Source organism: Colius striatus, chromosome 20 (genome assembly GCF_028858725.1).
Source record: "Colius striatus isolate bColStr4 chromosome 20, bColStr4.1.hap1, whole genome shotgun sequence".
In the NCBI taxonomy this organism is placed as follows: Eukaryota; Metazoa; Chordata; class Aves; order Coliiformes; family Coliidae; genus Colius; species Colius striatus.
Genome location: NC_084778.1, coordinates 7,110,852 through 7,124,790, shown reverse-complemented (window position 1 = coordinate 7,124,790; position 13,939 = coordinate 7,110,852). Strand labels below are relative to the sequence as shown.

General features: G+C 46.5%; 1 protein-coding gene across 1 annotated transcript; it reads left to right on the top strand.

The window, feature by feature from the left end:
* The first annotated feature begins 2,565 nt into the window (after nt 1–2,565).
* PRKRIP1 (PRKR interacting protein 1) lies at nt 2,566–11,658 on the top strand. The gene is made up of 6 exons (XM_010207413.2): nt 2,566–2,706; nt 3,826–3,904; nt 5,173–5,273; nt 6,017–6,102; nt 7,893–7,960; nt 10,920–11,658. Exons 1-6 carry the CDS (start codon nt 2,587–2,589, stop codon nt 11,033–11,035), a joined length of 570 nt encoding a protein of 189 aa, XP_010205715.2. The 5' UTR covers nt 2,566–2,586; the 3' UTR covers nt 11,036–11,658.
* The last annotated feature ends 2,281 nt before the right edge of the window (nt 11,659–13,939 follow it).

Genomic DNA, 13,939 nt, shown 5'->3' with positions numbered 1-13,939 from the left:
TGCCCAGATCCCACCGCAGCACTCTGGTTTCCTGGGCTTTATATTTTTAATGGCATGAGGAAATTTTTGCATGACACAAGTGATAATCTTGCCTCTCCTCCCTGGATAGTTAGAGATAGCTAGATGAATAGATAGACAGACAGACAGACATGCCAGTTTGAGACTGAGATGCTCCCAAGTCTGTTCCCCCATCCTTTGTTCAGGCTCTCTTCAGATGACAGGAAACTGCTTGTTGTTTCCCAGGGCTGTGAGTTGTCACAGGCACAAGCCACACTTTGGGCAAGGGAATCAAGCTACCCAGCTGCTTGCTGCAGCCCTCGGGCTGTCACACTGGCTGAGGGCACAACTGCCATTCTGTCCTTGGGAACTGGCATGAGAGGGCTGAGCCCTGACAGCTCATCACTCACACCCCCACTTTTGGAGGCTGTGCTTTGGAGAGGTAGCCATGACAGCAAGGAGGAAGAAACACCGTGACTAGTGAGGTACGTTGGCCTGTGTTGTGCTCAAGACTCAGCAAAGCAGAGAGGAGAGGAAACTCAGTTGATCTGCAGCAACTGTCACCAGCTGACTACAGCAGGCTGGCACTATGGGTTCTGTCCTGGTGGGCTGAAGAGGCCCCAAGGCTGAGAGAGCTGTGAGCACCAGGAGCTTGTGAGCTGGAAGACAGCATGGGGGAAGCTGTTTGCATCACTCCAGCCAGGGTTGTGACTGCAAGGATGCCTTCCAGGGCCAGCTTGGCCAGCTGGGAACTCAGCCAATGCTAAATTCACACCATTCTTTTACAAATCAGGTTGGTAAGACAAACACAAGGCAGTAAACTAGTGTGATTTCCATAGCAACCTCAGTAGAGGTTGAAAAGTCTTTTGTAAACATAAGGCTGAACCTTAGGATCAGCTCTGATTTTCTTCACAGAAGGGGGAAGAGCACAGAGACTTATTAAATTCAGGTCATACAAATGACCAATAAACTCAGAAGGAGCCATTCCCAACCTCTCTGTTCCCCTTTCTGTCACCCTCTCCACATGCACAGCACGAAGCTGTCTGAAACCCAGAGCCCAGCTTCACTGCTTCAGCTTATCTCCATAAACTACACAAAGGCTTATGCCCCCTCTTCCATTGCAGCTGACCTTTACTAGCTAATTCTCTGACGCACGCACGCACAGCCCGAGCACATGCCATGCCATTTCTGTAAGGCCACAGCAGCTTGACAAGAACCCTGGCTTGCAGTATAAGCCTGAACCACAGCCAGCTCCTCTTCCTCACTCATGGCTTCCTTCAGCCCTGTCAGACAAGAATGGATCTGGGCATACAAGCCCTCAGCTGCTCCAGGCATCAAAGCCCAGATGTGTGAATGCAGACAGTGCAGCGTGTCCCTCCCTACCTGCCTGCCTCTCCCGGGTTGTGCTGCAGGGAACTGCGCTGCCCTTCCTCACAGTCAGCACAAGAGACCTCTGGGCAGCGCTGGTTAATGACCAAAGTGACATGAACAGATGGTGCAGGCAGCCTGCCGGGGAGGGACTAGGAAGTCCCGTATTGCTTACACCGTCACAGGGAAGAGATTTGGCAGGGCTCAGGGTGCTGGTGCGAAATGCACTGAATTTTCATCCTCCTTGAGGCTCTGCTTGTCAGGGGCTGAGCACAGGGCCTGGCGAGAGAGCAGCAGATGCCAGAGCTGCCCTGCTAATGAGTTCTAAGGGAGGTGACTGAGGCCTTCTCTGAGGGTCAGCTGAGGAGAATCATAGAATCATTTCAGTTGGAAAACACCTCTAAGCTCATGGAATCCACCCCCTCCCCTCACCCTGCCAAACCCACCACTAACCCAGGGCCCTCAGCACCTCAGCTCCGTGGCTTTGGGATCCCTCCAGGGCTGGGGACTCCCCCAGCTCCCTGGGCAGCCTGGCACAGGGGCTGACACCCCTCTCAGGGAAAAAGTTCTGCCTCAGTTTCAATCTCAACCTCCCCTGATGTAACTTGAGGCCATTTCCTCTTGTCATTCATTAGTGGAGAGAAGAGACTGACCCCCAGCTCCCTGCAGCCTCCTGTCAGGGAGTGTCGGAGAGTGCTGCTGTCTCCCCTCAGCCTCCTCTTCTCCAGGCTCAACACCCCCATTCCCTCAGCCCCTGCCCAGCCCCTTGTGCTCCAGCCCCTTCCCCAGCTCTGTGCCCGGCTCTGGCCACGCTGCAGCCCCTCAGTGTCCCTGTGGCAGTGAACAGAGGGACAATGAACACAGTATGCAAGGTGTGGCCTCAACAGTGCTGAGTACAGGGGGACAATCGCTGCCGGGTCCTGCCGGCCACACTATTGCTGATACAAGCCAGCGTGCCACCGGCCTGCTTTGGCCATCTGGGCACGCTGCTGGCTCATGTTCTGGAGAAGGTGCTTGGCAGGACAGGCGCAATGGGAGAAGCGACGCGGGGGCAGACGGCGGCCGGGCCCGTCATTCGCCCGCTTCCCCGGGGCAGCCTCCGGCACGCAGCCGGAGCGCTGGCACCGCCGCCATGGCAGCCCGGGCCGGCCGCGCAGGGCGGGCGCGTCGCGCAGCGTGACGCCAGCGGCGGGGCGGGACGCGGCGCGGAGGAGGCCGGTGATGGCGGCGCCCTCGGCCCCGCGGCCGCCGCGGCCCCGCAAGGAGCCGCAGCCGCTCGTCATCCCGCGCAGCGCCGCCGAGGAGCAGCGCCTCCGCCTCGAGCGGCTCATGAGGAACCCGGTGAGGGCACCCGCCGGGCCGCGGGGCCGGAGGGGAGAGGGAGACGCACAGGTTCCTTCACGGCCCCCGGGCGCCGTCAGGGGAGAGAGACCGATCCTCCAGTTTCTTCGTCCCCGGCTCTGTCACGGGAGACGGATCAAGTCCCCCGGTTCCTTCTCGGGGTCCGTGAGGGGAGACCGAGCGATATTCCCCTTTCTCCTGCCTCCTTCCTTGAGGGGGGACGGACTGACCTCTCCCTCCCTCCTGCCCGGGTCCTTGACGGGAGAGGGACGATCTTCCTCCAGTTTCTCTAAGGACGGAGGGACCGACTCCTACCCCCTTTCTCCCCGGGTCCGTGATGGGAGAGGGACCAATGTGTCCTCTGCCCCACGTCTGTGAGGGAAAAGGGACCGCCACCTCCACCGTCCCTCTCCCCGGGTCCGTGAGAGGAAGGAGGCCGACACCCGGGCTGCTGTGAGGAGAGAGGCCCATATTTCTTGGGGTGCCGTGAGGAGAGAGACCCCTTTCCGGGGGGAGGACTGGCCTCTCAGTGCTGTGCCTGCTGCTTTTAATGGAGGGAGAGCATTACACTCCTTCTAAGTGGATGTTTTGATCCTTGTCCTGAGGAGGAGGTGTTTGCCAAGTGGAGATTCTCACTCTCCCTCTGTGTGCTGGAGGAGGCTGAGACTTCCCCCACTGTATTCTTTCTCTGACCTTGCACCGTGTGTTCCCACTTCTCTGCTCTTCCTTGTCTCCATAGATCTGGTATGGAAGGAGCACAAATGCCTTTCATTGCTTCCCAGACTACTGGTAGTGGGAGTACACTCAGTTTCTGCAAGTGCTTGAAGGTGCTGACTGGCTTCTTTCTAGTTTCTGTACTGAAAAGAAGCACAGACATTCCTGATTCTCCTGGGCTTTGTTAACCTGCGGGCTTCAATGTGAGGCAGAGAGGGGATACGTCCTGTTTCTCATTTTTTGCCTGCTCCCAATTCCTATATATGAAGAAATTGCTACTGCTGTGCTCCTTCTGAAATCTGTCAGCTGGTGCCTGTTGCCAGACATACCACCTTTCAGCAATGTGTTAAAATTGCAGACTTTGCTCCTAGAAGATACTGATGTCTGGTTGATTTGTTCTTGCAGGAAAAGACTGTACCAATTCCTGAAAAACTGAATGAATGGGCACCACGACCTCCCCCGGAGTTCGTTAGAGATGTGATGGGTAAAGATACAATTCTTCAGATAACTGTAGTGTCAGCTGTGTTTAACAGAAAAAAAAAAAACAGGCAGTTTTCTGTTGTTGCTCATTTTGCTGGAGGAAAAGAGGTATGAAATGTGCTTTGAGAGCTGCTTTTTCAAGTTCTGTTTACTTCCTGGATTCCACTTTTCTGCTTGTTGTCAGAATGCAAAGTGAACAGTGCCCATGGCACTCCAGCACGGGGACTGCCTGCAATGAAGTAAGCTGCCTGCTGCTCTGATTATGACAAGTAAATTGTAATGAGTTTTAATTTGTCCATTCCATGGATCTGAGAATGCTCTCTAAAGTTATGAAGTCCCTCTTTTGACTGCTTTGATCCTGAGCATCAGGCAGTGAGAAGGAGATGTGTGCTGTGGATGTGACTGTTAAGTGGTCAAACAGGGAGCTGGCAGCCATGCAAGGAACCTGACCCAAGTGTTGTGCTTACACTTCACTTTTACCTGCAGGAATGAAACGTGGTAGTTGTGGTATAATTCGTATCTGCATGTAGAAGTTATGTATTTCTTTGGGACCTTCATCTTTATTAATGATCTTATCTTTATTAATGATCCTTTCTAGAGGCTGACTTGTTCTTGTTTCAAAAGAATTGATCTTGGACTAAAGCTTTTTATATGCTTCTGAAAGTAAATGTTCCGCTCATTGTAATTCTCTCGTGGCTTTTTCAAACAGCTTTGCTGTGTGCTCGAGTTGAACTGTCTTGTTTTTCTGGGAGCACCTGATGTGCTGGGATTCTGCTGGTATCAAGAGCACCCCTATTGCAATCACAGCTGCCGTATTTTAGTGACTAAGTGTCTTCTTTGAGGCATATGTTTGTGTGCTTTGCATTGAGAAATGGCTTGGGAGACAGAGGAAGAGAATGGAGTGCTATGTTGAAAGCTCCTGCAAGGCTTCGACATGCAGACTGGTGCCAGGAAGAGAGAGCTATAGGGATTTCATTTACGAGGAAATGGTCAAAAACTGTCAATGGTATCTGTCTTTCTTGGGAAAGTGTAATGTGATGGGCCTTATCACCTTACTGTTGACCTTTATTTTTTGTATGAAATGCCAAAATCTCAACAAAGCAGCCTCAGTAGGGTGTTTTGGCTCACCTCTGCCCAGAGAATAGAGTGTGCATTCCATCTCCACTTCTTTTGCTTCCTTAGTGTCCAGCTATGGTTTTGCAGCTCACTTTGACTGATAGCTGTAGTCATCAGTGAGTTATTTTCTAGTAGACTAACTCTTCTTTATTGTAGGTTCCAGTGCTGGAGCTGGGAGTGGGGAATTTCACGTGTACCGGCATCTTCGTCGGCGAGAGTACCAGAGGCAAGATTTCATGGATGCCATGGCTGAGAAGGTCAGCTGGACTCTTCCTCACTTTTTCCCCCTTGTTGTTTGATGTTCATTGCAAATGCTTTTTTCTTGAAAAGCATGTACAAATAACTCCATTTGGAGCCATCCTTTATCGAAGGAAAACTGTAGGGGGATGAGACGTGGCATTGTTGTCGCTATTGAAACACTTGATGCTTTGTGTCAGATATTCTGCATGTTCTCTGGGGTCCTAGCACACAGTAAGACTGCACATGAATGTGTGTGTTTTCAAGTTGTTTTGAAAACGCTTTAAAAACTAGAAATCCATGATATCACTGTTTTGCACAGACAGAATCAAAACAAATGCTTGTGCACAAAGTCCAGATCTCTTTTAAGTCTTGTTTGAGTAGAATAGCACCTCTTTCAGAGGACGTTATTCAGAGGGCTCCAAGATGAGTCCTCTCATCCATCTGTTAATGTTTGTGTCTCAAATTATTCTCTTGCTTTTACTGAAACATTCTTGAGGGCAGAAGCACAAACTCTCTCATCTGTTTTGGTGAGGATTCCTCCCTTTAAAAGGTTCAATGTTTGGCTCAGGCTACAAGTTAAAAATGCTGTCTGTCTGTACATCCCTAGGAAAGTGGCTTTTGTCTAAAGAAGCAGTCAGACAAAATCTGGCAAAGCTCCTTCTGTATTTTGCTGAAGGACTCCTCCCTGAAAGGACATAACTTTTAAAAAAAGTATTTTAATTTAGATTGTGACCAAAGTGTGACGTGTGATCAATTACAGCAAAGACTAGATGAGGAGTTCCAGAAGAAGCTGGAGAGGAATAAGATGATTGCAGAAGAGCAAACAGCAAGACGTAGAAGGAAGAGGTAAGGGTAGATTTTTCCCAGGAGGCTTGACATGGAAACTCTCATGCCCCGTGCCTCATCTATAGCTGCATGCTTTGGATAAATGCTATTTCTCTTTGTCTACATTATCAGCTGAGAAGTCTGGCTATGGAAATCAGTTTTGTTAATGTCATTGTTTGGTTTCTAAAGGCAGCTATACAGTTGACAGGCTTTGCTGGCATGCTTTATGTTCTGTGCCATCACTAGCAGGATAACTTTTGACTGGTTGAGCAGCTTTTGCTGATGCTGTGGTGTTGACTGCATCATGCCTTACTGCATATTTGTTACAACAGGAAAAGTTTCTCTGTACATCTGGCTTAAAAAAGTATCTGGAACAGCTGACACAAACCAGCTGAAGTGCAAAAATGAGTGCTGCTTAATGTATAGATTGAGACTAGCAGGCTATGGTGAGGGCTGATGTTGTCCTCTGTACACCATCAGTGTGACTAGTCCAGTTCAGTCTGTGAATACTGAAAGGGCTACTGATGGGTGCAGTGTTGTTAAAAGCAGTAGCCATTTCCACCTGCCTCATTGAAGTGTCTGGCAGGTCAGGTCTGCTAAGTTAGATGGGAAAAAAAATTAAATCCATGCTTAAGTTTTAGATAAAATGAAACAGTTACAAGATTGATACTCTCAAGAAATTGTCTGAGCATTGTAATGCAATGATGCAGGAATTGAAATTCCACACTCATGTCCACCATACCTTTCAGAAACAGCTGGTTATCATGACTTAGCTTTTCCAGATCCTGACCCTGAGCAGCCTCTCTCCTCCTCCTTTGAGAATAAGGGGTTTACATCTTGTAATTGAGAGCTGCTGCTGAAAGGCCTGTACAAAGTGACTTACTGGCATATTATAGCACCAAAGTGCACAACACAAACGCTGTTCCTGTCTCACTTTAATTTAGTGTGGTCCAACAGATGGCCAGCAAGTCAGATCTGGCCTGCTGCCTTTTTCCTGACTGAGATGGAGAACAACTGTTCAAACAGCGAGTGCTGCCCAAACACTCCTAACACTTCCTTGTCTCCCTTCTATAGCCATACAGAGTAGGTACCAGTTAGCTTTGCCCTGTAGGAGCTCCTCTAACTTCCCTCAGCACCCTTTCTCTTCTGTCCAGATTTTACAGGTATAGTACTTGGCTCTCTGTTTCAAGAGAATTCATTTGTGGTGTTGGGAGAGGAATAGGAATCCCAGGTTGTTCTGCCCTGTGTTTGTCTTTTAAGTTGCCTGGTTGTCTTTGCTAGGCAAACAGAAATTCCCTCTTAATGCTGGTGATACTTTTAGAGTCCAACATATTGATGAAGTCCAGCCAAAGATGTTCAAAGCATACTGCTTTTGTTTTTCCAGTTGAAGTATACATTACTGGTGATTACTTTCTTTTTTCTGTCCTCTAAGGTTCAGTTCCAGCAGTCTAGGTTTTAACACCATCTTCTCTGTTAATGAGGCTAGATAGCTAACTTGTAAGGGCAGTTTCATTTTACTTCCATGTTCTTGGAGATTCTTGCATATCATACAGTTCTGATTGCAGTGGCATCAAGGTAGACTTTAGAAAAAGTTAATTAGACTAAAAGCAACACAGAAAAATTCCTATTGCTGACGTGTCTAAGTTTACTCTTGCTGAGTAAACTTCAGCTGAGGCCAAATTTAAATTGAACTGCTCTTCTGATGTCTGCTTTTCCAAGATGTCTGCAGTACATCCTTTAGCAATGTATGAAAGTGCAGAAGCTTTACAATGTTGGATTTGCAAAAGCATCTTTTTTTCTTCACTTTATAGACAGAAGTTAAAAGAGAAGAAACTTCAAGCTAAGAAAACTAAACTTGAACAAAAGAAACAGGAAAAAGGTCAGTGAAACTGAGTTTTTATTTCTCAAGTCTTAATTCTGTTCCCTAATTGAAGCCTGGAAGGGTTTGTGCCACCCCTCCCTCCCCAGCCATTCTTGGGACATGGATAGGAAGGCTGACCATTAAAGTTGTTATTTTAGCTAATGTTTGAAAAGTTCTCTTTGAAAGTCATCCATGTTGAGATTTAATCTTAGAAACAACTTGTTTGTGAATATTTTCCCTTTATTAGGGGAAATTTTGGACAGCAAATGTTGGAATCCTAAGTTTGTTGGTTGTGGATGTTTTGCCCTAGCTGTTCTGACAAACTGCAGATTTAGAACATCTGCTAAAAAAAGGCAGTATTGTTAAAGGCCGTCGTTTTTCTTCTTATGTGTATTTTGAATGTGTGTGGAGAAAATGGGTGCAAGAAAATGTACAGCTTGGGCAGCAAGAAGCTGAGTTGTTGTTTTGTGTGTAAGAAATGGAGCCACCTTGGTACCATCTGTTCCACACAACTGTTTTATTTTGCATAGAAATAAATGTGAAAAACCAGACTGTCTCTGTTCTCCTGCAGTCTGGAAGATTAATGTTCAGCAAACTTTTTTGTTGCTCAAACTTCTGAATACTTGTTACCTCCTCTCAGTGAGTTTATTTTTCTTACTCTTTCAAATGATGATGAAAGGCTGAGGGAGCTGGGGCTCTTTAGCTTGGAGGAGCATGAGAGGTGACCTCATTCATGTTTACAAATCCATAAAGGGTGGGTGTCAGGAGGATGGAGCCAGGCTGAGCTCAGTGATGGCCAATGATAGGACAAGGGGCAATGGGTACAAGCTGGAACAGAAGAGGTTCCAAAGAAACACAGGGAAAAACTTCTTCCCTGTTGAGGTGAGGGAGCACTGGCACAGGCTGCCCAGATGGGCTGTGGAGTCTCCTTCTCTGGGGACATTCCAAACCCCCCTGGCCGAGATTCTGTGTGGCCTACTCTAAGTGGCCTTGCTCTGGCAGGGGGGTTGGACTGGATGATCTTTTGAGGTCTCTTTCAACCCTTAAGATTCTGTAATTCTGTGACATAGTTGTCCTTTGTGGATTAGCACAGTAGCTCTGCAGTAGTTCTTGGTCTTTAAGTCACAGGGAATTCTGAGAATTCTGCTAGAACAGTGACTTGTCTGACAGCTCTACCTTACTCCTGCTTTGCTTTTCAGAATTGGATCTGTTTCAGCTGATCCATTGCCAGCTTCCCATGTAAACATGGGAGGACAAATTAATCATTAGGTTAATTTTACTTGTGACAGCAAGTGAATGTAACAGAGTGGATTTTGTGTGTGTGTTTTGGTTTGGTTCTGTGGAGTTTTTTTAAAGCTACTCATTTATGAATTGTAACTGGGAGGATAATTTAAGTATGAGTCAACGTACTTTTGTTCACTTTGAGTGAACAAAATGGAATACCTATCCCTTTCTGGAGTGGCTGAGAGGGAGGGGAGCAGGATGAGGGACTGGCACTGTGGTATGAGACTGCTATGCACCAGTTGTGCCAAACAAAACCATTCTGGCCCAGCAAGTCAGTCAGTCTGGCCCTTGCAAGTCAGCAAGCCAGAATCCAGACTTCTCCTGTCTTTAGAGCAGTTCTTAGCTCTTTACAGTTTTTTGTTCTCTACTTAAAATAACAACAACAACTACAATATGGTCAGTGGAGATAGAAGCCCCTGATAGCCATATTTAGTCTACTGAGAACAGGCTTGTCTTTTTCTAGTTTTGTGTGCCCTGGGTTGAAATCGCCAAATGAATTGAAGTGTACTTGTTGGACATGGCAGGCAAGCATTTCTCTTCCTTTTTTAATTCATAAACAAAACCTCTGAGCTGCCATCTTTCACCTTTGTCGTAGTAAAAACATTAAGAATAATGGTTGAAGCTAAGTAGGGTCAGCTGTTGAAGTTGCATTATTGTACAGACCCCTAATAAACACGAAAGTAACGAATGTCACCACGCGGTGGCATCAGAGCACTGATCCTAAATCCTGTGGGTAAGGGATCAGAGCAGGAGCCGAGTGTGGCTTGGCCTGAGGAACAGTGAAGGGACAGGAGCTGCTGCAAGCAGAAGAAAGGCTGTTAGATTCAGGTCTCACTTTATACCCTACCTAATTTTTGTGTCTGTTATTTGATATCTGCTAGGTGTTTCCTGGTCTTTTAGCAGTATTCATGAGTTTTCTGTGACCCTTGTTAATTTTACACATTTCTTAATGGGTTCCTATACTTGCAGTATACCAAAGATGTAAAGGTTCATGGCACCTTGTGGAGTTTCCATAAACTTAGATAGGTGGAGAAAGATTCTGAGGTTTGCTTGTGACTTTCCAGTGCCTGGATTCCTTAACAGCACGCTGTGACACTTGAAAGTTCATGCTGATGTGCAGAGGTGAGACTGGGAGCAAGATAAACTATCACTTCAGCCTTTGACCACTCATTTGTAGCCATGTTCAGTAAGAGATGGAGCTCTTCACTGTGAGAGTGAGGGAGCACTGGCACAGGCTGCCCAGATGGGTTATAGAGTCTCCTTTTCTGGGGGCATTCCAGACCCATCTGGATGAGTTCCTGTGTGACCAGTGTGTGACTATGTGGTCCTGCTCTGGCAGCAGGGCTGGACTGGATGAACTTTCAAGGTACCTTCCAGCTCTTGAGATTCTGTGACTTGGCACAGTGGTAACGTTGGAGGTAAAGGAATATTTCCCCCAGGGAGAATTTGATATTCTGAGCTCTAAGTCACTTGGTAGAATTAATATAACTTGTTATATGTTTCTTTAGTATCCGGGGCTGCTTTGTTGGGAGGTGCTTAGTGAGGAAGATGTGTGGGAATACATTACCAGTCTGTACTAATTAGCATCACCTAATACATGTTTGCTGAGCACCTGAGATTCTTTTGTTGTGAAATACTTCACAAGGAAGACATGTGAGACAATGTTATCAATTCATACTCTTTGTCTTTACAGAACCTGACCAATCTCAAGAGCAAGTCAGCAGCGAGGATGATGAAGAGGATAGCAAGGAGGAAGAAGAGAAGGAAGATGACGCTGAAGAGCCAAGTTTTGTGATGGGAAGAGGATGAGGCCTTTCAGGGACAGCTGGAAGCACTGTTCATTGCTTTATAATCAGGAGCATGAAAGTCTTTCATCTCAGCCAAGCAGAACCCATCGGCATACGTTGCATCTACTTAACGGTGAATGACCTTCACGTTGCAGGCCCAAGAGATATCGATAGAGAAATGCCAAATAAGAGATTTTTTTCTTAATTGCTTGTATAACTGCTGTGCAGTCTGCTCTAAGTTTGCTCTGAAGGGTCAGCCATAAGCCTCTGTGACCCTAGAGTTCTTTCCAACATGGCCCAGAGTGTTTTTCTGTCTGAAAGCTGAAACATATCCATTACTGTTTAAGGAAAATACTACTGTGAGGGCTACATCTTCTACTTATGTCGAAGCTGGAAGCAGTGGGATACATGAATCTAAGAGAAGAGCTTAACCTGAAGTAGAAAAGTGGTCCGTAGCCAGACTCTCCTGCACTGTGAGTGTTCTGAATTTGGGGTTTTGTATGGGGTCATCTCTAACCCAAAGAAATTAGTTTATGTTGCTAGACAGGTTCTATAGATTTTTAAGCAGGATCCATTTTTTATTGCTGAACTTTCCCTATTGCTTTTCTTCCGTGTTTTTTAAATGAATAAAGGGAATGTGTTGGATTGTTCTGTCTTCTTTTGTTTTTGAAGAGGACTTCAGTAAAATAAAGAGATGTTTGCAGTGCTGCAGGAAGGGACAAAAAGCCCAAGCAATGTGGCACACATGGAAATACAGAAAAAGGTGTCAGTTGTATTTTATTTACATTTGCTTTTGGATTGGAACAGTATCTTTTCCAAAAGATTCTATATGCAAACCCTCCAAATCCTGTGGCAGATAGGCTTGGAATGGTTTTGTTTGTGGTCAGCTTCATGTCATGACACTCGCCTTTCTTTCTGCTTCAAACTTTGGGTTCCTGGGTAGGAATTGTAACATCCATGTGGATATTTACTTAGTGGTGCTTAGAGGAAGGGCTTATGCAGTGTGGTTTTATTTGTAATTTAGCTAGTTACCTTTTTTAGGTATCTTTAATTGGAAGTGCCTGCTATCTTTCAGACCTGCTCATCCCAGGACCTCAGCATCCAGAATTTGGTGCTACTTCTTCTCAAGCCTTTGTTAATGCCCAATTATTTTAAAGCAAAAAAAGAAACAATTAAAAGAATCTCTTCCTAGCTTTAGCCTTTGTTTTACAGTGCTGCCAGAAATCCTGTGTTTTGTCTGAGCTGGCTTTATGTCATGGTTTCTCAGTGGTGTTGCTGCCGTGGCAGTGGGGAAGCAGATGCAAGCTGGTGTAGGTGACATTTGCGTTTCCTGTGTGTACCCAAGGACTTTCAGAGCTGGGTGATTTCTGAGTGGCATGGTCCACACCTCCACCACCCCCGTGTTAGAGATCTCCATGGGAATGTTTTTCTGCTTCATCTCCAGAGAGGCAGGTGCTTCAGAGGGCGTTGTGACAGTGTTTTATTCTCTAGTGTTTAAGCTGCAGAATGGACCTTCAGCAGTTGTTTGTGTTTCCTTGAGGAGAGATGAGTGATGAGAACTGCTTTGCTCGAACCCCCTGAGGGCAGGTAAACCCTGTTGATATGTCTGTGTTATAGGAAAAGCCATAAAAATGTTGTGATCATTCTGAGCTTTTGCGGATGGAGGAGAAGTGAGAGTCTCACAAATAAACAAAGGCTGTTCTGCCTCCGAGCTTGTCAGGCTTGTAAGCTGAAAAAATAAGTGCTCCTCTGCGTTCAGTAGAGCAGATGTTACAATGTGAGGACACACTTAATCTCAGTCGTGAGAAAGGTAGATTTGAGTTTGTCTTGGTGAATTCAGGTGGTGTGGCCTCATCCTGCCTCCATAAGAGACCATCGTTACCCATGCTGAATTATTCATCCTCTTCATTTTCTAGGAATGCTGAGTTTGTAGGTGAAATCCATAAAAAGCAAGGAGAATGTGTTGCTGAAAGTGGCATCAGCCTTTCTTGCTGGGGTGGCTGCGTGTAGGAGCTGTATTTGGTAGGTGTTGCTATGATTTCTGAAAAATACTATGCCATGTTGTGGTTGTTCATGTCAGTACAATGTCTTCATACTTCAGAGGGAGTGTTTGAAGGGATGGTTCTTTGTTCAGACAGATGCAAGTACTCTGTGACCTCAAAATGGGAGAACATTGTCTGTGGAGCAGGAAAAGGGAAGTGCTCCCATGTGTAGTAAAATGAGAGACAATTGCTTTCCTGTTCCAAATATGGCACAAAAAAAAGCAGTAATAACTTGCAGGTTTGAAACTGCCAAGGAGTTTGACCTGCTTACATTAAATTCTTGCTCTGGATTCTTTTCTAGATGAGTTCCTCTCCTTTCTCTGATGATGACTAATCTTCAAGGGGCTAAAAATTGGCTGCTGGTCCATTCCTGTGTGTGTTGGTGCAAGCGTGGGATCCTGACAGACAGCAGTGTTAGTGCTGCGGCCGAGCAGAGGCACTTGTAATGTCAGAGGCGAACAGCATGCTCAGGATAACAACTACATTTGCTTTATAGGAATCACTTTCCTTTGTCTTTTCCTTCTTCCAGACAGAGTGAATTCAGGAGGAGGGGATTGTCACTTGATAAAGCTGACCCACTGTGCCAGCTTTCAGCATTTTCTTGATCTTGTTCTCAGGAAAGGGACTCCATCTCTTCCCCATAACTCATCCCTGTCCTTGGGTGGGCTTGTGTGGGCTCCTGGAGCAGGGAGATGGCAGTCTGCCTGCCAGACCCTTTGCTGAGCTCCAGCCAGAGGATGCTGCAGCTCAGCGGCAGCAGCAGTTTTGATTATGTAAGTGATGACTTCTTGCTGTATAATCAATAATTGTAATAAAAGCACGTTTACACCAACACCTATTTGTGGAAAGATTGAGAGACCCACGGCGTGGAACGAGTGATGTTT

Coding starts and splice junctions, on each gene's coding strand:
- PRKRIP1 (XM_010207413.2), top strand. CDS start 2,587: ATGGCGGCGCCCTCGGCCCCGCGGCCGCCGCGGCCCCGCAAGGAGCCG. Junction 3,905..5,172: donor GTTCGTTAGAGATGTGATGG/GTAAAGATACAA, acceptor TCTTTATTGTAG/GTTCCAGTGCTGGAGCTGGG. Junction 5,274..6,016: donor TGGATGCCATGGCTGAGAAG/GTCAGCTGGACT, acceptor GATCAATTACAG/CAAAGACTAGATGAGGAGTT.